Below are 23,447 nucleotides of genomic sequence, written 5' to 3'. Positions count from 1 at the left end.
ACCCTAACCTAGGAACAGGTTGCCCCTCTCAGCCACAGCCATCACCCTTACCTTGTGGATCTGTGGCGGAAGCTCATCCTCCGAGCTCTCCTCTGGCACGGGCTCTGGGTGCCTCGCCGACTGCCCGTCCTCGGCCCAGCCTCCCAGAGGAAGGCGTGAGAAATGTGATGGGGCTCTGTGCACTGTGCCTGGGTCTGCAAGAGAGGCTGCAAGTTAGATTAGCTGCTTGGGGGACTGCCAGCGTCTAGCAGCAGGCAGGCTGCCTGTGCCAGTCCATAAAGGGCATGAGTTACAGAGCTCTGACCTGAACTCAGAGCTCTGCCCTGGCTCCCGTACCTGTGATGCCACCGTATCGCCGCTGGAAACCAGTCTGCAGCGTGGCTGTCTCCTCGGCAGGCTGCCGTGGTGAGGAGAAGGGGTAGCTGGCAGAGCGGGGAATGGGGACAGGGCCACCCCGCTGAGCATCCAGCTCCTCATGGGCACTCTCCCCACTCTCGTCACTCTCTCGCCGGTGCCAAGTGTGCCGCTCGGGCTCCAGCTGGGCATGCTGCTTGTGCAACTGCGGGCCAAAACATGAGTGACTCAGCTGTGTGGAAGAAACCAGATGCCCAAACACACCCTCTCCACAGCACTACGTACACACTGGTTTTCTCATCACAACGGACAGGGCAGACCAGTCCTGCCTGCCTTGCTCCATCCCCCCGTGGCCAGCCCCACTCTGGGTTGCTCACCTCGTGCATGTAGAGTGCATGAAGACTCATCTCAGTCGAGGCATACTCTGACAGGATCATGCTCTGCAGTTGACCCTCCCAGGCGCTGCTCCCCGAACTCACGGTCCTTGCATCAGCACTGCCATGGAACACACCAGTAATGTTTGCTGCCCAGGTGCCCTCACACTGCCCAGCCCCTCTCCACCCTACAGTCAGGCTCACAGAGATCTGCTCCTGGACTGGGTAATGAAGAGGCCCTCTGCAGTATCTCCTAAAATACACAAGCCCTGCTATGCCACTGCCTCTTCCCTACATGGGGATCTCTCCCCACTGTGGTAACCGCAGGAGAACAATAGGATCTTGACGCTATCCTTTGGGGCCAGCCTTAGCACCTAGTACCTAGACCTGAATCTAACTCTGCTTGTGAATGTCCCTTGCTGTCCAGGCTGCAGAGATAAATGCCACCATGCATCTAGGACAACAGGACAGCATTTGGGCAAAGAGCAAAGGAATGTCCAAGGTGTCTGGCTGCCCTTCTCCGGCCAGCAGCTTACCCAGAGGCTGTCATGGCAGTGGCACCACGAGGCTGGGCTCCTTCTCCATCCCTTCCTGATGTCTGAAAGCCACTGGAAGGCTGCTGGGCAGACTGGAGTGGGGAGAAGGAACGCAGAGCAGAGGCCACTTCTGAGAGATGCCGGGAAGCCTGTCCGTCCCGGCTCATGTGGAAGCCCAGTGCTGAAGAGCCTGCTATCACATTGGCAATCAGGCTGTGAGGCTGCAGAGTTGAAAGAGAAAGAGTCACTGTCCTGTGAAGAGCTGGAGGACTGATCCCACCAGACACACAGAGCAGGGCTATATTGACCCCTCTTTCACCTCACAAGGCTCTAGGGCAGCCTGTTACCTTCTCTAGAAAGCCAGAAGTGTCCCAGATAGAGCAGATCTACCACATTTTCATCCCCAGATACATCCCATGCAAGGGCAAAATTACCCAGAGGGCCTGATGATGAATTTGCCAGCATGTAGCAAGCACCCAAAGAACAACCCATAAGCCCTGAGCCTGGGCACCTCTGACTCCGACTGCAGGGACTGGATGGAGCTGAAGAGGGCGTTTTCAGGGAGCACAGCCTGCTGAGCCAGGGCCACACTGCTGTCCCGGTGCACCCGCTCCTTCAGGAAGCCGATGAAGGCTGTGCTCTCACGGGGTGGCTGCCACTTGGGGTTGGTGATGGCAAAGTGCATGAGGGATAGCTCCGTCTTGCCATCCTCAGCCTGCTGGTAAATGGAGGCCTCCGTCTTTCCTGCTGACATCCACTGTGGACAACAGAGAGATAATGAGAGACAAGATCTGCTTTACAACCCTGCCAGCCCTGGGAGTCAGGGCAAAGCATGCAACACACAGCCCATGCGTGGCCATGGCTCCCTATGTAGCAGGTGCTACACCTAAAGTCCCCATGCTCATTCAGTCATCTCAGCCTGGAGAAGAAGCAGCAAGCAGTGTGTTCCATTTCCATCCCAGAACACGAACTGCTGCAGGGGAACTGGGGAGCTGGGAACAGTCACAGACAGGAACAATTACAGTCAATAAATGACTCTTCTTAAAAGCTTCCCGCTACAATGAGTTCACTTCCTTCCTAGTTCATGACTGTGTCACTAGGAAGGCTTTCTCTAGACAAGTAACCTAAATTCCCAGGTACACAAAACAGATGAACCCCTCTTCCCTCCATTGTAGATTTGGCATAATGGAAAATGCTTCCCATTTCTTCACAAGCAGGTCAGCTTCTAAGTGGTCACTTTCTAAATGTCCTCATTCCACTCTCCTGAGGACAGAATCCTTGGCTGTAAAAAAAGGCAATGCCACAGCCTGATTCCCAAAGCATCTGATCAATAATCACAGCTGGGCCACAAGAGCCTTCTGGAGCTGGTGACCTGTGTTGCTAAACCCAGAAACCCTACCAAGAGGTGGGTGGCTGGGCTGTGGGCTGCCAGGAGTGGTGAGTTCAGGTATCTCACGGGTCTAAAGGACCAGACAGGCTGGTGGGCAGCCCAGTACCTACCGCAGGGTGGCCGTGCTGGCGCACGTCCATCTGGGCAAAGGAGCAGGTGTCACCCACACCCACCACCTCCACAGTGAAGTTACGGAAGAAGTCAACAATGTCCAAGGACTTGGGCCGCAGGCAGATGATGAGGATCAAGGGGGTAATGATGGGACTCAGGAGCTCTTCCAGGATGAAGACCTGAGCACAAAAATGATAGGTTCAGCACAAACTTGAGTGTCAAAAAGCCCACAGTCCTAAAACAGAACCCAGAGGTAGCCCTCCATTTCTGGGGCAGGGTGTCTCTGAGGATGCCTTGTTCCTCTACGAGCCCAGGAGCTGTTGAGCTCTCAAGCACCTTCTCCCTCCTGCAGGGATGGGGGCAAGTCCCCAGCCCCACAGTTAAGCCAAGCTCACCGCTTTGTACTGGAAGAGCTGGGCAAACTCATCCCTGGTCTCATAGCGGTGGGCGTTGCCCTGCCAGTGGTCGGGCATGTAGTGGATGTGTGCCAGGATGACTCGTAGCAGCTGCTCTGGGCAGAACACCAGGTGCTGGTCAGGGATGAAAGACCTGTAGGACAGGACAGGGAAACATCACAGCAATACACCTCAGTTCCTGGTAGATGTCATTTTGAGAGGGCAGGATGACTGACCCATATCACAGCTCCACCTGTAACCTTCCGACCAGACCAGCCCCTCATACCATACAACCACTGCAGCCAGGATCACTACTACCCCTTTCTCTAGCCTGGTCTTGCCTCTCCCCAGCCGTGCCCCTCATTTATGCAGATTCACATCCATTTGCAAGCAAAGAGCACTTTTTACATGGATTGCTGCCAGCCCCACTGCTCCCTACAGCGCTGGGAGGAGCACAGGGGCAGCACAGACCCACCTCACCTGCACACCGTGATGCCCACCCCGAGCAGGGTGACCGTGGTCAGGACGTGCTCGACCGCAAGCACGTCCTCATCATAGATGGTGAGAGCGATGAGCACAGCCAGGATGGAGCCAGCAAAGAAAGCCACGTTCTTGGCCACGATGGTGAGAAGCGGGGAGATGAAGCAGTTCATGTACTTGGAAGCTGGCTTGTACCCCTTGCTGAGGCGCGAGTGCAGTTCGTGATCCAGCTCGTTGAAGTGACGGAGGTAACAGCGGCCGTAGAGAGACCAGCAGCGGGCACCCAGGCTGCCCGGCTCCCGCTTCAGGATCTCCGTGTAGCTGAAGAAAGCATAGAGGATCTGCCAGATGAGGATGAGGGGGCAGAGGAGGAAGTTAGCAATGCCAATCCAGAGGATGCGAGTGCTGAGCTTCTCGGCCAGCTCCAGGCGGTTCCCGGCCCGCTTGTATTCAGCCTTCAGGCTCCACTCGTTCTCAAAGAGGGAGCCAGGACCCCAGAAGAAGATGAGCTCAAAGTTGTACTTGAGCCCACGCGTGTAGAAGACGGTGTCTCCCAGCAGGGGCAGGCGGAAGCGGATGGGCAGCAGTGACTTGTTCACCATGGCCACCATATAGTTCTTGAAGCGGAGGATGCGGTGATAGATGTCCAGCTCTGTCAGCTCCTTCTTGTGGATGCAGATCTGGTGCTCCTTCTGGATCTGCACAATGCGGGCCTGCACCTCCTGCCAGGTGTAGTAGGGCAGGGTAGACTGGAAGGTGGACAAGCAGCAAGATTAGGAGCAAGAAGTATCCGGGGACAGAAGCCAGGCTGAGCCCATTGAAGTAGCTGGTCCCTGCACACACCTTGGGGTGCTGACAAAGTGCAGCAACACCAGGGCATGAGGCACCTTCTGGCACCACTTCAGCCTGCAGCAGGCAAACCCCACACCTTGCCTTGGTGCCCTTTACCCCTTAGATTAGCACAGATGACTGTTTCCCAGCCACTCATGCAGCAGCCTCCTTGGAGGCATAAACACAGGTCCAGGCTTCCATGGGTCCTCCCAGAGCTGCCCTTTGGAGTCAGAGGGAGAAACTAACACGGAAGGGACTCAAGCAATGACTCCAGTAGGAAAAACAGGGGACAAACCATATTTGGTTCACTCCACCTTTCTCAAGACACTTTCTCCCTCCGAAGGATGTGCACATGCCTTTTCATGCTGTTCATCAGAGCAAGGAATCTGGACTAGGATGTATATGCAAGCTCAAACCCCATCTGTGACACACTGATCTCCTGTGTGACCTCCACAACTAAGTAGCTCCAAGCCTCCAAGTAAACAAGGAAGCTGAGGTTGTCCACATCCCAAGGAGGTATGAGGATATCCTCTTTATGCCTTCTCTGTGAAAGGCATCACAGAAAATGCCACCACTGAAGAATACACATATTGGGTGGCATATGGCAGAGGCATGTGGCAGCAGATGGAGAGGCAGACTGGGCAGAGAGGGGTTAACATGGAATAAACTGGCTGCTGGAGAAGAGGCTGAAAGAAGATCATGTGGTTATGGAGCAGAAGGAAGAGCTCAGTCTGACTGAGAAGAGGAGAGGCGTGAAGGCAAGTTGCAACCACCCAGCAAATGCTTCCCACGACCCTCGGCAGCCCCACGTGCAGCCCCTGACTCAGCGCCTTACCATGGGGATCTTCAGGGCATTGATGTAGAAAGAGTGAATCTCCCAGTAGCAGCAAATGTTGTAGATAAATTTGACAAGTCGGTGGATCCAGAAAACCCCAGCTATCACCAGGATGCAGATGAGGAAGCTGTTTGCCTGGATTCTGCAAGCAAGAAGAGGCAAGTAGTGGGATACAGGCCCAGACAGGAACCCTGAGCACTTAAGAAAACAAGAGCAGTGGCTAACATGCCCTCCGCTGCCCTTACCTTGCACTGCAGACATTTGGAGGCAGGAAGGCGTCTGGCAGAGTCACCTTAATGGGCTCACTGGGATGCTGGCTGTGATTTAATGCTTTGTTGGCAAAGAGGATGTCATAATCAACACAGCTGATAAGAAAGGTGGTGAATGCCACCACAAAGATGAACTGCCTGTGAAAAAAGAGAAGTGTTGTGAGGGAATCACCCTTCTACACCACCACAAAACATGAAGCAGCCAGAGTCATATGTCATGGAGATGCAATCCCACAGCCATGGAAGTGGCTGTGAGGCAACTGTTCCTCAAAGTGAAATGCAGGTCTGGGGCATGGAAAACCCTGAGGAAGGGGAGACAGGACAATTATGAAAGGAGCCCTTCCACCTATAGAGTTGCACGTGCTTGGCAAGTGCCTGTGGCTGTTCCCCAGCAGCTGTCACAGCCACAACAGAGGGGTACCTGCACTTACATGAGCTCAAAGATCTCTCCAATGAGCATGCAAGTGAAGCCATTCTTCTGATGCAGGTTATAGACGTGAAAGCTACAGTCAAGGAAAACAGCATGGAGACTCCTCTCTGATGAAGAGGTTTCTGTCCCACTAGTACTCCACAGCTCCTCAGCCAAGTCTCCCTTCACTACCACGAGAAAATCTCTCCTACTCATCAGCAAAGTGGTCTCCCCACTGCAGGAAAACACACACTGCCCAGGTAAAGCACAGCTGGGCCAGAAGGACTTGGCTTTATTTGTGCTCCTTTCTGCACTCAACACCAATAGTGGGGGTCTGTTCAGCACAGAGCAGAAACTCAGCCTGTGCTCAGGATGCACAATGGTGCATAGGGGAGGGCAGGGTACGGCAGGACAAGACACAGACAGACAAAAATGCATTTAGTGGCACCTGCTCCTGACCCCAGCAATGTGGTCAGCATAACTAACAGCATTTTACAAGGCAAGCAGCCCTTCTCTGTCACCAAGGAGGTCACTTATTAGTGGGTCACCCTTTCCCTAGTTACCAGGCACTGAACCAAGTAGATAAATCAAATGGGTTTCTGCTTTCCCTCCCCATGGGCCTCCAAGATTCCTTGGCACTAGGCTGATTACTCTCTTCCGTGCTGTCCTTGAAGGTCCCAGGCAGCTGGCCAGCCCAACAGAGATGATGACCCATCACAGAGGAGGGAAGTATTAACAGCACCCAGAGCACTATCAACAAAATCAAGGAGTTACAAATCCTAAGTGGGAACTTGTATCACAGCTGCTAGTGGACAGTGAGACCCAGGACCCCTCAGTAGCCAGGGATACCCCCATTGTCATGTGTTTCCTCTGAAGACTAAGTGAATGACTCAAATTCTTTTATGTGATTTTTGCGTCTACATTATAACCATTATACTGATATAACAGGCTATATATTAAAATATGACCAGATCTGTAAAGAGTCCAGATGATTAGAAACCACAAGCTAAGAGATACTATAAAATTATATTCTATGTTACTTATAAAATTGTACTACGCTGATTCTGCCTACAGAAATCCTGTGCTACACTGATTGTAAATGCCACGCTAGCAATAAAATTCTGTTAAGAATATAATGCATTAACTGTAACCACAACAGTACCATCGTCACTTTCCCAGGAATTCCTAGAAGCACCTGTATGACCCTGTGTCAAGTGACAGGATCTCAAGGTGTGGGGGCTCTGTCAGCCCCTCCGGAGCTGTGTAGTACCCTACAGGAATGAGCTGACACTGCCCAAGCTCCAAGTTACACAGAGCTTCATGATTTCCCTGTACTTAGAGCCAGGAAGAGGGAAATACATCCTCTTCCTGCGAAAGGATATGCGAGAGAAGAAAAGGTCGAGGTTCTCGATGTGATGCCACGGAGCTGAAGGAAGAAGCAGCACACGGTGAGGGGCCCTCAGCACACCCATCCCGGGTGCTGTGACCAGCACAACCTACCCCTTCCCCCGCTGCCCCTGGCACCCGAGGTCCCAAACCAGCCCCGCAGCCGCCACCTCGGCTCCCCTTGGTGTCCAGCCTCTCCTCTGCGCCCCCGGCCTCTTCCGCACCCCGCCGCCGGCCAGGCCCCAACCCCCGGTCCCGGTGCCATCGCTCACACTTGGCGCCCTCGGGGACGTGGACGAGCAGGTCGCCGCCACCGGGTGGAGACTCGGTGGAGGAGCTCTCCAGGCGCTGGTACTGCGTCTCGAAGTGGGCCATGGCGGGGCCCCGCGCCGCTGCCGCTGCCGCTGCCGCCGCCGCCGCCGCCACCGGCCCGGCGCGGCCCGGCCCGGCCCGCTCGGCCCCGCCCGCGACTGGCGGCCACGGCGGCCAATGGCGAGCGGGAGGTGGGACGGCAGCGACCAATGGGCTCGGGGGCGGGCCCGTGGCGGCGCACCGGATGTGACGAGCGGCGCTTCCGGGCCGGGCTGCGGGGCGGCGTGTGAGCGGCGGGGCGGGCACCGGGAGCGGTGTGAGGGGACGTGGGGGTGAGCGGCTGGGACGGTGATGGGGTACAGCACTGGGACGGGGATGGGGGTGCACAGCTGGGACGGGGATGGGGGTGAGCGGCTGGGACGGTGATGGGGTACAGCACTGGGACGGGGATGGGGGTACACAGCTGGGACGGGGATGGGGGTGCACAGCTGGGACGGGGATGGGGGTGAGCGGCTGGGCCCTGGGCGCGGTGCGGGAGGGTTCCGGGCGCAGTGAGAGCTCGGACAGGGCAGAGTGGTGGGCCCGTGGGGCGGTGTCGGGGCGGTCACTGGCGGGTGGTTCCCGACGGGCCCATCACTCAGGCACTGTCCCATCTGCTGGGAGCAGTAGCGATGCCGGAGAGCAGGTCCGTGTTTGAGGCCGCTCAGGACCCTGAGCTCCTGCGTGGGCTGACTCTTGTCACCGGAGCTGCTGCGGATACGGGTGCTGCCGAGCTGGCACTTGTGAGCCACGGTGCGTGGGGCTCCACGGGAACAGCGGGAGGGAAGGTATTTGACTAAGCTTGTGTCCACCACAGATTTGGTGTTCTGTCCCCAACCCAGCTTGGGTGATCACTCCAGAGCTTGGCCATGGGAGCTACCCAGTGGGTGGGTAAATAGGTTTTTTTTGGTGTCACTCCAAGGTCCCCAAAGCTCCTTCAATCGTAGGTTTCTTTGGGTTGGTTGAGGAAGGACTGAGGAGGCTCCACTCCGTGTGGGGCTGCCTGTGCACAGCTCTTCCTTGTTCTTCCAGAGAAACCTGCAGCACCCAGCTGTGAGAAGGCCCATGGGGTCGCCGAGGTGCCAGAGAGGATGTGTTGCTTGACCTGTGGGCAGGTGTTTGGGAGCCGGGAGGAGCAGGTGAGCAGCGTGAAGCAGGAGTGGGGCTGGCATGACTGGTGGGATCCTGCTCTGGAAGCTCAGCCCCAGCATGGTGCAGCCCAGTGCTGTCTGTTTGCCCACTGCTCACAACCTACTGCATCTGGCACTCATACTTTGTATGTTATCAGTTAAAGTATCATTTACTGGGAGGAAAGGGTAAGTGCAGCACAGGCTATACTTCTCCAGGTTAACTGTTTCATGGGTAACTCCTTAATATACTGTGATTTTCCAGTCAGGACCACTGAAGTAGCCCAGCATCAGTTTAGCCCTTGGGGTCTGTCACCTCATGCCCTTTGGTGGTGGTGGCTTTCATGGACCACCAAGATGCTGCCAGCTCATGCTTTTTTGCTCCACAGACTGAGCACTACCGTCTTGATTGGCACCGCTTCAACCTGAAGCAGCGACTCCTGGGGCGCCGGACGCTCCCTGCAGAGGTGTTTGAGGAGAAAACCCGCACAGGTGAGGAGTTGGGTTGTCTGCATCGGAGCCCAGGGGCTGTCAGCAACCTCACTGGGGCTTTTCTGTACAGGGATGAAGCCTCTGCAAGCACAGGGTTCCTTTAGTCCCCATGGAGTCTTCTCAGGGTCTGGCACTGCTTCCGAGCTGTTAGGATTTGTGTAGGGAGAAGGGGGTGTTTTAACTGAACACCTGGCTAAGCATGTCTGGGGATCCAGAGCCACAAACTCATTTGTCCCCAGGTCGCTGCTTGTTTGTGATCTATAGGGTTATTTGATGGAACATTTCTGGGGTTGGGGTTGTGGGCACTCTGCAAGTGCCCTTGAAGTCGCCTACCGAGTTTTGGGGAGGCTATTGATTAATCTTGTTTTTGTTTCACTGCATCTTTTCCTTGCAGGTGATGTTTCCAGCATCTCAGGATCTGACTCAGATAGCTCTGATGTGAGCAGTGAGTCGGAGTTGCTGCCCTCTGGCAGTGACACTCCCCAGACCCCCCAGATTCCCCGCTCCCACAAGGTGCTGCTCCGCAATGCGAAGGGCCAGCTCATCTCCGCGTACCGCTGCGTGCTGGTCACCGGGAAGGCAAGTCACAGCCCAATTTCTGGGAGAGGGACTCCAGAAAAGGTGGGTGGTACTGGACTCTCTGACAGTCTCCTACCTCCTGGGATAGGAGAGGTGGACTCTGGTGCCAGACTTGTTGGTGGCCTATTGTTTGGTTCTGGGGTGCTCCCAGAAACCTGCTTCTGCTGCTAGCAGAGGGGCTGGTCTCTGTCCTGGGGACAGCAAGAGGTAAGGAGGTAATGCCATGGGTGTCTGTGTATCAGGGTGACTCTGAGGAGCCAGTGGAGCTGACAGCATCCCTGCAGAGCCTCAGTGCAAGCACGTGCTGGGTTGTGCTGATGATGGGTGGCGGGCACTTCGCAGGAGCAGTGTTCCGGGGGTGAGTACAGGGATACAGCAGGATTGTCCCTCTGGGCACAGTCAGCTGGTGCTACCTTTACATGTTAATACCACGCACACTAAGCTCTGTTGCTCATGCCTCTCCCTCCCCACAGCCTGCAGATGCAGGAGCACAAGACCTTCCACCGCTACACGGTGCGAGCACGGCGGGGCACAGCCCAGGGCCTCCGTGATGCCCAGACCCCAGGGTCAGCACCCAGGTCGGCTGGGGCCTCCCTGCGCCGCTACAATGAGGCTGCGCTGCTCAAGGTGAGCAGGCACCACAGCTGGGCTCCTGGCAGGGACAGTGGCTGCCTCTGGCAGGTGGTACCACACTGCTGCTGGAGCGCTCTGGAAAAGGGGCAGGGCCCAACGGAGTCTACTCTGTTCTGGATTTGTCCCTGCTCCAGAGCTACATTTGCCCACACAGTGTGCTCAGGATCCCATAAAGCTTTCCCTTTCTCCCCAGGATATTCAGGAGCTCCTGGCAGCCTGGGCACAGCACCTGAATGAAGCTCAGCGCATCTTCCTCCGCGCCCCTCGTCAAAACCGTGTGCTGCTCTTTGGTGGCAGGAACCCACCCCTCACCCGAGGGGACCCTCGCATCTGCCACATCCCCCTCAGCACCCGCAGGGCCACCCTGCGAGAGGTGCTGCGAGTCCACGCCGCGCTGGCCAGCCTGCAGGTGTATGGTGAGTTGGACAGCCCTTGTGCCTGTGGGTCAGGGCAGGTGGGCTGACATGCTCCCTCGTGCATTAGGGGATGCTACCCTGTGGGTTGGAGGGGCTGTCTCTTCAGCCCTCAGTCCCTGGAGACATGGGGTGCTCCCTGTTCCCAGGCAGTGACGGGAGCACCCTTGCTGCCCAGGGAAGGACACACCACTGGAGGACATCACTGGATCTCCCCGGAAGGTTTGGCAGAAGAGGCAGCAGAAGGCAGAGGTGGATCAGGAGGACACAACTGGTGAGTTAAACCATGGAGGGAGACATGACTCTGAGCAAGCAGGAAGGGTCTGATCTTATGGCATAGGGCAAATTTGTAGCTGTGGAGTGTGGCTGGACAGGAGAAAAACAGGGTGTTCTTGGCTGAGAGCCCCGAGTGATTACATCTGTGTGTGGGGCCCTAGCCCCAGTCTTATCACCCCCCTCAGCCCCAGAGGAGGAGGAGGAGGAGGAAGAAAGCCCTGCAGGGGAACTGGAGACTGTGGAAATTACACTGGGGACCTTGGACCTCCGGGAGTTTGAAGTAATGCCCAAGCGAAACCGCAAAAGGAGGAAGAAGAGGGACAAGAAAGTGGAGAAAGGTAAGGGGAAAGAACTGGCAAGGGCAGTATATGAAGGCCATGGCTGGGATGCAGGCTGATCCTGACCTTCTTCCTCACCATGTGTTGCCTGGGCAGGGCCTTGCACTGAAGAGACTGGATACCAGTGTGGGCAGCCTGGCTTGGAGCCAGTGACAGAGCTGCAGGGGGAGGCTGAGCTGCTTCCCTGGAGCAATGCAGGTAAGTGGGGTCAGGAGCTGCATTGGCTGGATGCCTGCCCCATTTATTGGTGGCTTTTCAGTAGGGTGAAGAGCATATTGTCATGCAGGTGCCCAGAACAGCTGGGTGTGAGAAGTTTTTAATGCAGTCATGTGCCTTTGAGTAAGTTGTGTGTTTGGAGCCAAGGGCCCAGGCAGCACCAGGCTAAGCCAGGTGTGTTGGGGGGATTGAAGTGGGTCTTCAGGAGAAGACTTGGCTGCTGCCAGCAGTGCCTAGCAATCCTGTAGCACATTGCCACAGACTCTGAAGGTGCTGGATATCCTGCAGTGCCCAAATCCAGCCAGCAAGCTGATACATTGTGTGTTCCCTAGTCACACCTGAGTGCTGCTCTGCCCAGTCTTCCCATTAGACTCCTCTCCTGTTGTTCCCTCGCAGGAGACCCTCAGACCCAGCTCTGTGATGCTCTGTTCACTGCATGCAAGACGGGGGATATGCGGACACTGCGGCACCTCTTGGGTGTGCCAGAGAACGGGGACGTGCCGGGGGACAGTGAGGATGGGGAATCTGTGGACATGGCCCACTCCCTGCTGAACCAGCCCGTGGACGAGCGTGGCAGCACCCTGCTTCATGTGGCAGCACGGGCTGGCAAGGCTGAGGCTGTGTGTCTGCTGCTGGAGGCAGGGGCAGACCCTGCCCTCAGGTATGGCTGCAGGGCACCCAGTGCTTCACAACCCCTGCTGTGGGAGTCTAGCAACTCACTCCTGTCTCAGCCACAGGAAACTGGTGCCACTCTTGTCCTGGGACAGCCAGTATTGGTCTTTATGACCTGGGACATCTCAGGTTTTTAAGAGAGGCCTAGGAGCTGAACCACTGCTCTCTCTGCCTGTCTGGTCTGGCATGGCAGCAGGTGGGCAGTGCCACAGAGTGCACCCAGGCTTATTGGTAGGCAGTTCCAAGGGCCAGGATGAGACAAAAGCCCCATGCAGGGGCTTTGAGAGGCAAGAAGGAATTGCAGGATCCTGGTATAGGAATAAGGAACTTTCCCCTCCTTGTCTGTGATTCTGTGGCCTGCAGTACACTCTGCTCATCTCTGGGGAGTCTCTGGGCTCACAGCCCAGCGGGATGCAAACAGCAAGATGGCAGTGGGAGTGAACTGGTCTCCCTTGTCTCACAGGGACAGGCAGGAGAGGACCCCATACTGCGTTTCTGCTGACAGACTGACCCGCAACACCTTCCGCAGGTTCATGGTGGACCATCCAGACAAGTACGACTACAGCCGTGCCAAGGTGGGTGCCCTCTGTCCTCACTGCAGGGACCCCAGAGCAAAGCTCTCCTTTCCCTCTTGTGCCATTGCCCCAGGCTCTAGTGGGAGATGCTGCTCTCTGCCCTCAGGTGCCAGGGCCCCTGACACAGGAGATGGAGGCCAAGAAGCTGGAGAAGAAGCGGGCACAGAAAGCCCAGAGGAAGCAACGGGAGCAAGCCCAGCGGGAGGAGCAGCAGCGCTGGGAGCAGGAGCAGGAAAAGAAGCGGTGGTTTGCAGCCCTGTCTGACCGGGAGAAGGTGAGGACTGGGAAGGGGATCCAGCCCAGGTAGGGCAGTGCTGATGTGGTGGGCTCTGGGCATAGCAGCTCCCAGGGGCTGAGCTGTCTTTGCTCCCCAGAGGGCACTGGCTGCTGAGCGGAGGTTGGCTGCACAGCTGCAGGACACCAGCACGACTCTTACCAACATCAGGTAACCATCCCAGCAACATGGCTCTGAAGACAAATTCTGCCATGTCAGCACAGCTGTTCCCTGCCTTTCTTGCTCCAGTTTTCATTTCCAGTGCAAAGCTATTCCTGTCCACTCAATTCCCAGTAGTGCTTGTGTAAAAGTTTCCTCCCTCTCTTGGCCTGCTCCCCTGAAATATTTTGCTAATGATAACTTGGTCCACTTGCAGCCAGATTTACCAACACCCCAGCCACTCCTGTGTCCCTGTTTACTTTCCTGTGCCATCCCACTAGGTTTGTTGGCAGCCAGCACTCCCCATGCTTATCTGGGCAGGAGCTTAAAAACCTTCTTAGGGGCCAAGTCCCTCAATATTCATTCTGTCTCAGAGTACGTCCAACAGAGCATCTCCCCCAGGGAGGATGTCATGGACAGGCTGTTGGTTGAGCACATCAGCCCTGTGAGACCAGAGGAGCCCCAGCTCCTTCATGCTGCTGGTGTCTTGTGTCACACTCCAGGCAGGGAATCCTTTACTCTTCTAACTCTTTTCAAGTGTCCCCTTTGCTGAGGGCCAGCTCTGTTCTTTCCTGCAGCCGCTGCTGGCATTGTGGAGAGTCCCTGCTGGGACGGATCCCTTTCCATTACCTCGACTTCTCCTTCTGTTCCACGGCCTGTCTGCAAACCCACCGCCGGGCCCAGGCTGGGCGCACCTAACGCTGGGGACTGCTGCCACCTGCCAAGGACCAGCGTGCTGGGGACATGGCTGAGCACTGGCTGTGCAGCCAGAGAGCCTGTGGAGCAGCAATGGTCAGAGGGACTGAGCTGGCTATGTCAGTCTCCAGGGCAGCTCTGGCAAGTCTGTGGGCATGCATATCACTCTGGGTGGTGACTCTGGGAAAGTTAATAACTGGGAGGTCTCCAGGTGCTAGTGTGAGGGGCTGGGACTGTTGGGTGGCCTGGCTCCAGCCAGGGGTCCTGCTGCCAACTTTTCTCATGGCTACCTTGTAAGTTGCTGTCCATAGATGTAAGGACAGATCCTGACACATACAGATCTTGCAGCCCTTGAGCTACCTGCAGCCATGCCTGTGGTTACCCTCAAGGCTGTGCTTTTACCTCTTCTCTCCTGGCTGCCATCAGCACCTCAGCAGTCATGTTAGCAACTACTACTTCTGCCTACATTGTCAATAAAGAGGTGCCTTGACCCCTTGGCCATGGGGCTCAGCATGGTCACTGGAACTATTTGGGATGAGTGTGGGATTGACATGCAAATCAAGCTCAGTCCTGGGTCCCTTACTCGTTAGCACGGGCCCTGCCTGTCCCCAGAGGTCTGTGCCAGGACCAGTGCCACTTTGCTTAGCCCCAGTGCTTCATCAGCCCCCTGCCGTCTCCCCAGCCCCAGTGAGAGGCAAGGCCAGTGCCCAGCAGTGTTTATTCTGTGGCTGTGGTGCTGCAGCCAAGTGTCCTGTTGTAAAGGGGTTGGTCAAGGAAGAGCAGGAGAGGAGTGGGAGGTGCCTCTTCCAGCTCCAGCACTGTAATGTTGTTGGGGTGGCCAACGTGCAGCACCGAGCCAGGCACAAAGAGGGTCTGCTGGGGCCCACGACGGCTCCAGTACCGGCCCAAGTTGAAGCCATTTATCCACAGCAGTCCCTGGAAGATGATGGAAATGGGACTGAGCTGTATCCTGGTGCACTCTTATCCCCTTTCCTGGTTAGGCACTGCCTTACCTTGCTCCAGCCTGGGAACTTCACGAAGGTGTCCCAGGCAATGCCAGGTGTCTCAAAGGTCCCAGTGTAGAAGGCTGGTCCCACTCTGCCCCCACTGCTTGATTTTGGCAGCACAGCCTGGGGCCAGCCCTGTTGGACTGCAGTGTCTATGGCCAGGGGATAGATCAGCCAGTTGCTGAGAGGCCTAGAGTTCAATGAGAGGTTTCCCAGCAAGCCCTGGGATGGAACAGGGTGGGGAAATGAAGCAGCAGTATCTGCCAGAGTCAGGACACTTGCCAACCCCAGGGCATGTCCCCCTTGCAGCAGTGAAGGTGGGATGGGATCCCCTGTAAGGTGTGAAGGGCCCTGGCTGCTGTGGCAGCATAAGTGGGAGAGGGGTGCCAGTCTCTGAGCCCTGTCCTGGCAGGTTTGAGATGAAGGAAGGGACTTGAGATGAAGGACTGGGATTGACCCCACCAAGGCTGGGCTCTGTCTCAGGTGGCAGTAGAGGAGGTGTTTGGTCACATGGGTTGCCAGGCCATCCCTTCTGGAGCCTCAGGGCCCTCTCCACTTACCTTGAAGTCACTGGTGTTGGCCCCAAAGCTGATCCTGCCCATGTTCTCCAGGAGTATGTCCAGGGTGTTCCCTGCCCTGCCCGTTACCTGCAGTGTTGTCTGCCCGTCCCGCTCCAGTGTTCCCTGGTACTTCTGAAGCCACAAGGTCAGTGCTGCTGGCCCATGTTCAGATCCCATCACTCCCAACACTGCCAGCAGGCACATAGCATCCTGCTGCCAGTCCCACCAGAGCCAGAGCAGCTCTGTCACTAAAGGGGGTAAATTTGGGCCCAAGAGCCACCCTGCAAAGGCTCAGTATGGCTTTTGGTACCCTGGCTGTCCCCAAGGCCCTGGCATGGAACAGCCCCACTGCCAGCAGGTTCCACAGCCCTCTGGAGCACTGTCCCAGGGACTGGTGTGCTCCCACAGCCTCACCTTCTGCAGCATCACGTAGCCACGGTCACAGATGCTGTGGGGAGGAGCACCCAGTGTGGCTGGGTCCGGGACATCCCAGGGCAGCTGTGTGTGGTACACCATAAAGCCATAGGCCTGCAGGACACAGTGCAGTGACACAGGAAGGGAAATGGAGCTGGAAGTGAGCTCTGCTCCTCTCCCTCAGAGGCAGGGCCAGGCAGACAGGGGTGTCTCCTCAAGTGTCCACCACTACACCCAGCCTCTCACCTGCTTTAGGGCCTCAAAGGTGAGAGGGAACTGGCTCTGGATGGGTCCAGAGGGGCACAGCACATCCAAGACATCCAGGAGGTCAGCATACTGCAAAGAGAGGGTGCTGGGCAGTTGAGCAGTGCCATGCTGGGGCAGTACAGCCTTCAGGATAGGCACTCACCTTCTGCAGGGCCACCCTGCCATAGGCATATTTGGGGGTGGCAGGTGGCATTGGACCAACTGGCAGGGGCTGGAACTGAACAGCAGACTGTCAGCTGCCCCCATGGCAAGCAGGGAGGTGTCCCTTGCCCTGCTGGTACACAAGCAGCAGTCCTCAGCACTGTCCCCTCTTTCCAGGTTCATTACCTTGCTGATGACCGTGCGAATGGCAAACAGCTTCTCTGTGGGGTCTCCTGCCTCTGAGAGGGGGGCATCATAGTCATAGCTGGTAGTCACTGGTTTGTACTGGTCCTTGTAGTCAGCACCTGGCCAAGGAAGTGATGTGAGCTGGAGGAAGGGGCTCTGGCACAAACACAGGGCTTGGAACCCAGCCCCAGGCTGGCTGCAGGGCAATATGGGGGGGCATGACCCAGAACTGTGAGCCCCCACATAGGCATGAAAGGAGTCCCCAGGAGAAAACAAGCTTGGGTTCAAGGGCCCTTGGCTATGTGTCAACCTGCCCCATGGGACAGAACAAGAGCCTGAAGCAGGTTTTTCAGGGATGGCCGAGGAAAGCTCCCCAGCTCTGCAGTGTGCCACTCCCTCCCTAGGGCAAGGCTCTACTCACCACTCCAGTAGGCAAAATTCGTCCCTCCATGGAACATGTACCTATGAAACACACCAGAGAGCCTGGTCAGCAACCCCACAGACCCAGCAGGAGCTCACCAGGCACTGCCCCTTCCCTCCAGCACCCACAGTCCCTGCTGGCCCACTCCCTTTGTGGCAGTGCATGGCTACTTGCATGTTGATGCTGGCTCCCAGCTGCAGCATGTCCTCCAGCCCCCGGGCCACCTGCGCTGCGCTGGTGCTGGCGTGTGCCTCGCCCCAGTAGTCCAGCCAACCTGTATAGTACTCAGAGTTTACCTGGAGGAGAAAGGGACTGTCACCTGCAGCCTGGGCCCAGCAGCCCTCTTTGCCTCACTGCCTGGTGCCTCTGCCTCCCCAAAGCTGTCACGGGTCATTCCCCACAGAGCACCCATGCCAAGCTCACCAGGGGCCCCTTTGGTTCCACGCGGCGCTGGGCGCCAAATGCCTCTGTCACATTGGATCCTGTGGAGGCACAGAGAGGGAGGTTTGAGCAGGACACAGAAGGGACCTCCCCTTCTCCTCCCCCATAGGGGTACCTGGGCCAAAGTCGACGGTGGCGTAGAGCCCCTGCAGCGTGCCACAGCGCAGCTCCTCTGCTCCCGTGCTGTCAGTGGTGAAGAGCAGCACCTCGCTCCCCAGCAGTGCCCGAAAGGAGCCCAGCAGATGCTGTAGGTATCCATAGTCACAGGCATAGTAGCTCCCGTATTCATTCTCCACCTGTGAGCAGGACAGGTGCTGGTACCCTGTATGCACATGGCAGGGCTGCACACAGCTCCCACTGCCCACTGGGATGAGCACCACCCTTCCCCCTTTCCTCTGGACATCATCAGATGTCCTGACAATCCCCAGGGTTCCACCATGAGCTCCAGCTCTGTCAGTGTCCTTCAAACCACAGCTGTGATGATGGCAGGTACCTCAGATTCCCAGCCCTTGGATTTAGACCCAGGTCCAGGGATTTCTCTGAGCTTTGCTGGATAATATCATTTTGTAGGGGATACCAGTGGCTTTTTGGGACATATCCAGAGATCACCCAGAGCAGGATATGGGAATGGGCCTCACGGCACCTCACCTGCACACTGATGATGTTCCCTCCCTGCTGGTACAGGCGTGGCTTGATCTTGGGCAGCAGGATATGGAGCCAAGAGTCCACAGCTGCCAGGTAGGCTGGAGGAACAGAGGCAGGGCAGGGGCTGGCTGCAGCACCCACCCCAGCCCACCTGCAGCCAGCCTGCCAGGAGGAAGACAGAGCAGATGAGGGTCAAGCGAGATGGGGAAGTGGTGATGGAGTACAAACTACGGGGCTCTCAAAGGATGGAGAAGATGATGGGAAAGACCACACAGGCAAAGCTGGCAGGTATGTGGAGATGATGCCAGGACTAGTACCAGGCTATAAGGACATTGTGGCCAGAGCCCTGTGCTGAGCCTCACCAGGGTTGGAAGTGCGCAGGATGATGTCTGGTTTCCACAGCAGCCAGGCAGGCAAGCCACCCTGGAGAAACACACAGCAGAGAGGGAGGCAGAGAAACTGCTCAGCAGCCTGGGCCTGCACAGAGCTGAAACTGGCCAGTGCAATGCTAGCGCTTGGCACCAGCATGGTATGTGGGGCAGCAGCCTGGGCACAGTGGGCACAGCACCAGAGTCAGTGCAGCAGCCAGAGGGGCCAACCCTGCTGTGCCCTTCCCACACCAGCAGTCACCCACCCCCTGTGCCAGGCTGGGGGCTGGGGCTCACCATCTCCCACTCTGCACAGATGTAGGGCCCTGGCCGCAGGATCACCAGCAGTCCCAGCTCAGCTGTCAGGTCCAGGAAGGCTTCCACATCCCGGTTCCCAGAGAAGTCATAAACTCCTGGCTGTGTCTCATGGTAGTTCCAGGGGACGTAGCTGGGGTGAGAGAGGAGATCAGCATGCAGGGGCTAAGGATACCCCAGCATGACAGGAAACCATCCCACCAGCTGGTCCCTCTGCCTCTGGGAGTTGGCCTGCAGTCTGAGCAGAGTATGGCAACCTGGGCTGGACTGGAACTAGCCCACACTCATGCTTGTGTCTGGCAAGGGTGACCTGGGGGGTCATAGCCAAGTGCAAGCGCTGGTCCTTGCTCCCTGTGGTCAGACAACACCCTTGTCTCTGTTCCTGCTGATCGCAGAAAGCCGGTGGTGCTGTGGGTGTGCACCGTCAGGGCTGTGGCCATGGCTTACACCTGCACAGTGCTGAGCCCGCTCATGTACATCTTGATCAGCCGGTCCCTCCAGGCGGGGCGCGGGACGCGGGCGTAGTGGATGCTGCCGGAGATGTAGCGGAAAGGGGCACCGTCCTTGCGGAAGCAGTTGTGTTCGTAATCCAGCTGGAAGGAGCGTGCCGAGGGGGAGGCCTACAGCAAAGGGGCAGGGTTGGAGAGCTGCAGAGCCTCTCCGAGCCCAGCCGCCCCTTCCATGCTTCCTGGGACAGGCACTGCTGGGGCTGGCTCTTGGAGGAGCCCTCCCCCGAAGTGAGTACCAAACTGTCCTTCTGGGAGAGCGGGAGGGACGAGCTGAGCCTCCCGCTAATCAAACACCCGCCGGCTGAGCTGGTGGCGTTTGCGGGAGCGGGTGCTGCTGGGGTGGGTGCTGCGAGGGCAGAGAAGGAGCTGAGAATGCAAGCTGGGACACTGGGGAGGAACACGGGCTGCTGCATGACGAGCAGGGGAGATGGATCGGGAAGTAAGGCAGATTCCGGAGGCGTCCCACCGGCTCCTTCACAGCTCAGTCATACGCACTCCTCCCAGACATTGTTTGCTAACCTGCGTGTGCAGAAGCCCCGCTGCCAGCAGCAGGGCGAGGGCCGGCAGCCCCATCCTCGCCAGGTGCTCGGCAGGCCCGGGATAGGGGACGAAGCTGGACGTGGCCACCACCATCATGTGATCCGAGAAGGATCTTGGCCAGCGCCGAGCGCTTCCTTCTCCCGGTCCCAAGTGCAGGCAGCTGGAACAGCTGGGGCGGGACCATGGGAAAGGGGTGGGAGGCTCCGACCCTCTGGCCAGCCGGGCAGCAGCTCCCGCAAAGCCCACCCCAGCAGGGATGCGGGCGGCACAGCGCGCACCGAGCGCTCCCCGGTGCGCCGTGGGGTGCTGAGTGACAATCAAAGTGAGGGGACGAGGAGCCTCATAAAAGTGTCACCATCAGGTAGAACTCTTTCATTGAGCTCAGCCCGCTTGTTCCATCAGAGAGGTGGCGATGGAAAACTCGGCTGTAGCTCTGATTGGAGTGCTGCTGCTGGACGAGGGAAAGGAAAACGTCCCCTATAGCTGGAGCTGGTGGCAGAGCTGGTGACAGGGGTGTCGGGAGGTGCTGCAGGACTGGAGGAGCCCGCAGCAAGGGGAGGGATGGCAGCTCCCGGGCAGCGGGAGGCGGTGCCGCCCCGCCCGGCGGTGACGCGGCGGGTGGCGGTGACGCGGCGGGTGACGCGCGGCGGCGGGCGATGACGCGGACGGGCGATGGGGCAGACGCTGTGCGTCTGCTCCCGGGGCACCGTCAGCCTGGGGGGAGCGCGGTACCTCCTGCTCCACCGCCTGGCAGAGGGGTGCGCGGCGGGCCGGGGCGCGAGGGGCTCGGGCGGGGCTCCCCGTGGTCCGGGAGGGATGCTCGGGCAAGGGGGGTCCTCGGGCCCAGGGCGTGCTCGGCCATGGGGAGGGATGCTTGAGCATGGGCGAGCTTGTGTTTGGGGGATGCTCGGGCATGAGAGGTGCGCGGGCTTGGGGGTGTTGTACAGGGGGAATGGTTGGGTATAGGGGACGTGGTTGGGCGCGGGGGTGCTTGTGCATGGGAGATGATTGGCATGGGAGTGACACTCAGGCATGGGATGGTCGGGCAGGATGGGGAGATGCCTGATCTCAGGTCACCTTGGGGTTTGGGGGAGTACTTGGGCTTGGTGAGGGATGATGTTTCAGCATAGGAGGTGCTTGTGCATGACAGATGATTCTCATGCTGGGTGACAGGGAGGGGTTGGTCATTCCCAGAACTGAGTGCCTGGAGCCATGGGAGTGGGGATGATTGGGCCAGTGGGGTTTTTGGGTTCCTGGCAGGTGCCTGCAAGGCGGGGGGTGTGCGTGCCTGGGGGATTCATGCTGCCCTCTGTTCCCCTCGGGTGCTCATGGGCACAGTGCCCCAACATGGATGTCACAGCCCCCAGCCCACGCTATTCTTGACTCCTTGCAGAGGTTTCAGCTATGTGGACCTGGTGGAGGGGCTGCGGGATGGGCGCTTCTATGCCCTGAAGCGCATCCTGTGCCACGACAAGGAGGACAGGCAGGCCGCCCTGCACGAGGTGGAGATGCACGGCCTCTTCGACCACCCCAACATCCTGCGCCTGGTGGCCCACTGCATGGTGGAGAAGGGTGCCAAGCACGAAGCCTGGCTTCTCCTGCCCTATGTGAAGGTGAGAGGGGTGTTCCTGGCTGCCCCACTACCCCAGGAGCAGCAGTGGTGACCAGCTGCTTGTGTTTGCCAGGGGGGAACTCTCTGGAGAGAAGTGGAAGCACTGCGAGAGAAAGGCACCTTCATGCCAGAGCAGCGGATCCTCCTCATCCTCCATGGGATCTGCCGTGGGCTGCAAGCCATCCACAGCAAGGGCTATGCACACAGGTGAGGAGTGGCAGCACGGGCTGGGAGGATTGGCAGGGGCCCCAGTGGGCATTCAGTGATGTCCATCCCCACAGGGACCTCAAGCCCACCAATGTGCTGCTGGATGAGGATGACCAGCCTGTCCTGATGGACCTGGGCTCCATGAACCAAGCTCGCATTGAAGTCAGCAACTCTCGGGAGGCCATGGCTGTGCAGGTGGGTGGCCTGGGACGTCACCCCATGGTCCTGTCCCTGCTCCAGTCCCTTCATGCCCATCCTCCTCTCTGCAGGACTGGGCTGCCCAGCGCTGCACCATCTCCTACCGTGCCCCCGAGCTCTTCACAGTGCCGAGCCAGTGCGTCATAGATGAGCGTACGGATATCTGGGTAAGGATCCAGCCCTCTGGCCTCCCCCGTCCCACTGCTGCAGGGCTGCACTGACCCCACCACACTCCAGTCCTTAGGCTGTGTGCTGTACTGCATGATGTTTGGAGAGGGCCCCTATGATGCCATCTTTCAGAAGGGTGACAGTGTGGCCCTGGCAGTTCAGAACCCCCTCACACTGCCCTCCACAACCAGGTGAGGGGCTGGAGAGGGTGACCCCGTTCCTGGGTGGCCCCCTGTCCTGTGCACCACACGGATCCTCCCCTTGCCATCTTTTTTCCAGATACTCGGCTGCCTTGCAGCGCCTGCTCTTCTCCATGATGACAGTGAACCCCCAGGAGAGACCCAGCATAAACGAAATCCTCCACCAACTGGAGGGGCTGCAGCCAGCACCAGTGGGACAGGACACCACACAGATCTGAGCCCATCCCCTTCCAGTGGTGACATGTCCTGAGGCTGAGCCAGGGGAAAAGCAGCTGCCCTTATGCCTGCTGCCCTGCAGACCTGTTGCAGAGGGGATTGATGCCCTGGGGGAGAGCTGCTGCTCTGTGCCAGAGGTGTGTTGGGTTTGGAGTGTTCTGTGCCCTGGATGCTGCTGCCTGGGCCTTGGTCTGTGCCCCTGAGCTGTGGATGTGATCTGCTGCTAAACATGGGTCCCTTGCCAGCTGCTGCCTTCCCTGGGGGTGGCAGAAGAGGATGTTGTGGGACCCCTCCTGGGGATGGGAGCTGCTGTCCTGCGGCTCTGTGTCCCAGGAAGGTTGCTCCTGCCCGGGGCAGAGCTGCAGGCCGGATCCCGGTGCTGTGCTGGAGGGAGGCAGAGGGAGTGCCCACTCTGCCACTGCTCTTGGCACCGATGCTGCCTTGTGTTTGAAGTAAAGTATGTTCTTGCGGAGGTGTGGCTGTGTCCCTGTCTGCAGGGAGGGGTCCTGCTGGGACATGGGGAGAGCAGGGCACACTGTCTGGGTTAAGCAGCCAAGCGTTGCTGGAGGGGAAGGGCAGCGGAGGCCAGCCGGGGCGGCACAGCCAGAGCATTAGCAGTAAGCAGGGAAAGTTAATCCCTGGCCCCAGAATGCTGCTATTGGGAGCTAACACAACTCTGCAGCTGGAACCAGACACTGCTGTTCAGAGCGTCCGGAGCTGGGCACTGCGGGGCAGGGATCAGCACAGGCAGGCAGGCAGGGGCAGGGCTACAGGCAGAACTTTTATGCTGCCCATGAAGAGGGAGGTGGATGCCCAGCCTGGGAATCTGCCAGACCTTGGGAGGCAGGAGCAGCAGCTCTG

At 58.0% G+C, this 23,447-nt stretch overlaps 4 protein-coding genes across 15 annotated transcripts in view; 2 read left to right on the top strand and 2 right to left on the bottom strand.

Moving 5' to 3' along the window:
- Positions 1 to 23,447, bottom strand: part of ATG9A (autophagy related 9A) — a 62,673-nt gene that overhangs the window by 2,182 nt on the left and 37,044 nt on the right. The window contains exons 2-14 of the mRNA XM_056495857.1: positions 7,643 to 7,774; positions 7,368 to 7,410; positions 6,007 to 6,072; positions 5,552 to 5,713; positions 5,307 to 5,448; positions 3,641 to 4,389; positions 3,161 to 3,314; positions 2,765 to 2,944; positions 1,776 to 2,021; positions 1,265 to 1,485; positions 732 to 849; positions 337 to 559; positions 52 to 194 (exon numbers count right to left, since the gene is read on the bottom strand). Coding sequence (XP_056351832.1) covers positions 52 to 194; positions 337 to 559; positions 732 to 849; positions 1,265 to 1,485; positions 1,776 to 2,021; positions 2,765 to 2,944; positions 3,161 to 3,314; positions 3,641 to 4,389; positions 5,307 to 5,448; positions 5,552 to 5,713; positions 6,007 to 6,072; positions 7,368 to 7,410; positions 7,643 to 7,745 — 2,550 coding nt within the window. The 5' untranslated portion in view covers positions 7,746 to 7,774. The remainder of the gene's footprint in view (positions 1 to 51; positions 195 to 336; positions 560 to 731; positions 850 to 1,264; positions 1,486 to 1,775; positions 2,022 to 2,764; positions 2,945 to 3,160; positions 3,315 to 3,640; positions 4,390 to 5,306; positions 5,449 to 5,551; positions 5,714 to 6,006; positions 6,073 to 7,367; positions 7,411 to 7,642; positions 7,775 to 23,447) is intronic.
- Positions 7,935 to 14,668, top strand: ANKZF1 (ankyrin repeat and zinc finger peptidyl tRNA hydrolase 1). Of its 11 annotated transcripts, none has more exons than XM_056495864.1 (16): positions 7,935 to 7,996; positions 8,349 to 8,474; positions 8,754 to 8,860; positions 9,238 to 9,340; positions 9,735 to 9,919; positions 10,162 to 10,277; positions 10,393 to 10,546; positions 10,746 to 10,968; positions 11,144 to 11,239; positions 11,403 to 11,579; positions 11,676 to 11,777; positions 12,192 to 12,456; positions 12,931 to 13,042; positions 13,149 to 13,316; positions 13,417 to 13,487; positions 14,054 to 14,668. In XM_056495864.1, the coding sequence occupies exons 2-16, from the start codon at positions 8,354 to 8,356 to the stop codon at positions 14,172 to 14,174; spliced, it is 2,121 nt and encodes a 706-aa protein (XP_056351839.1). In that variant the 5' UTR covers positions 7,935 to 7,996; positions 8,349 to 8,353; the 3' UTR covers positions 14,175 to 14,668. The 11 variants fall into 11 exon arrangements, with proteins under 11 accessions (XP_056351839.1, XP_056351842.1, XP_056351835.1 ...); XM_056495860.1 differs by having other exon boundaries at positions 7,937 to 7,996; positions 9,735 to 9,961; XM_056495863.1 differs by having other exon boundaries at positions 7,943 to 8,014.
- GLB1L (galactosidase beta 1 like) lies at positions 14,873 to 20,328 on the bottom strand. The gene is made up of 16 exons (XM_056495870.1): positions 19,965 to 20,328; positions 19,384 to 19,556; positions 18,919 to 19,069; positions 18,616 to 18,676; positions 18,257 to 18,351; positions 17,724 to 17,904; positions 17,591 to 17,649; positions 17,342 to 17,463; positions 17,168 to 17,208; positions 16,747 to 16,865; positions 16,562 to 16,636; positions 16,399 to 16,488; positions 16,153 to 16,266; positions 15,739 to 15,870; positions 15,185 to 15,400; positions 14,873 to 15,107 (listed from the first exon to the last, which is right to left on the bottom strand). Exons 1-16 carry the CDS (start codon positions 20,079 to 20,081, stop codon positions 14,889 to 14,891), a joined length of 1,965 nt encoding a protein of 654 aa, XP_056351845.1. The 5' UTR covers positions 20,082 to 20,328; the 3' UTR covers positions 14,873 to 14,888.
- Positions 19,104 to 23,058, top strand: STK16 (serine/threonine kinase 16). 2 transcript variants are annotated; one of them, XM_056495878.1, is made up of 8 exons: positions 19,104 to 19,673; positions 20,388 to 20,743; positions 21,379 to 21,598; positions 21,671 to 21,804; positions 21,879 to 21,999; positions 22,074 to 22,169; positions 22,240 to 22,361; positions 22,450 to 23,058. In XM_056495878.1, exons 2-8 carry the CDS (start codon positions 20,658 to 20,660, stop codon positions 22,586 to 22,588), a joined length of 918 nt encoding a protein of 305 aa, XP_056351853.1. In that variant the 5' UTR covers positions 19,104 to 19,673; positions 20,388 to 20,657; the 3' UTR covers positions 22,589 to 23,058. The 2 variants fall into 2 exon arrangements, with proteins under 2 accessions (XP_056351853.1, XP_056351854.1); XM_056495879.1 differs by lacking the exon at positions 20,388 to 20,743 and having other exon boundaries at positions 19,463 to 19,673.

This window comes from Oenanthe melanoleuca, chromosome 7 (genome assembly GCF_029582105.1).
Source record: "Oenanthe melanoleuca isolate GR-GAL-2019-014 chromosome 7, OMel1.0, whole genome shotgun sequence".
NCBI classification, from domain to species: domain Eukaryota; kingdom Metazoa; phylum Chordata; class Aves; order Passeriformes; family Muscicapidae; genus Oenanthe; species Oenanthe melanoleuca.
This window is presented reverse-complemented; position numbering and strand designations above follow the sequence as displayed.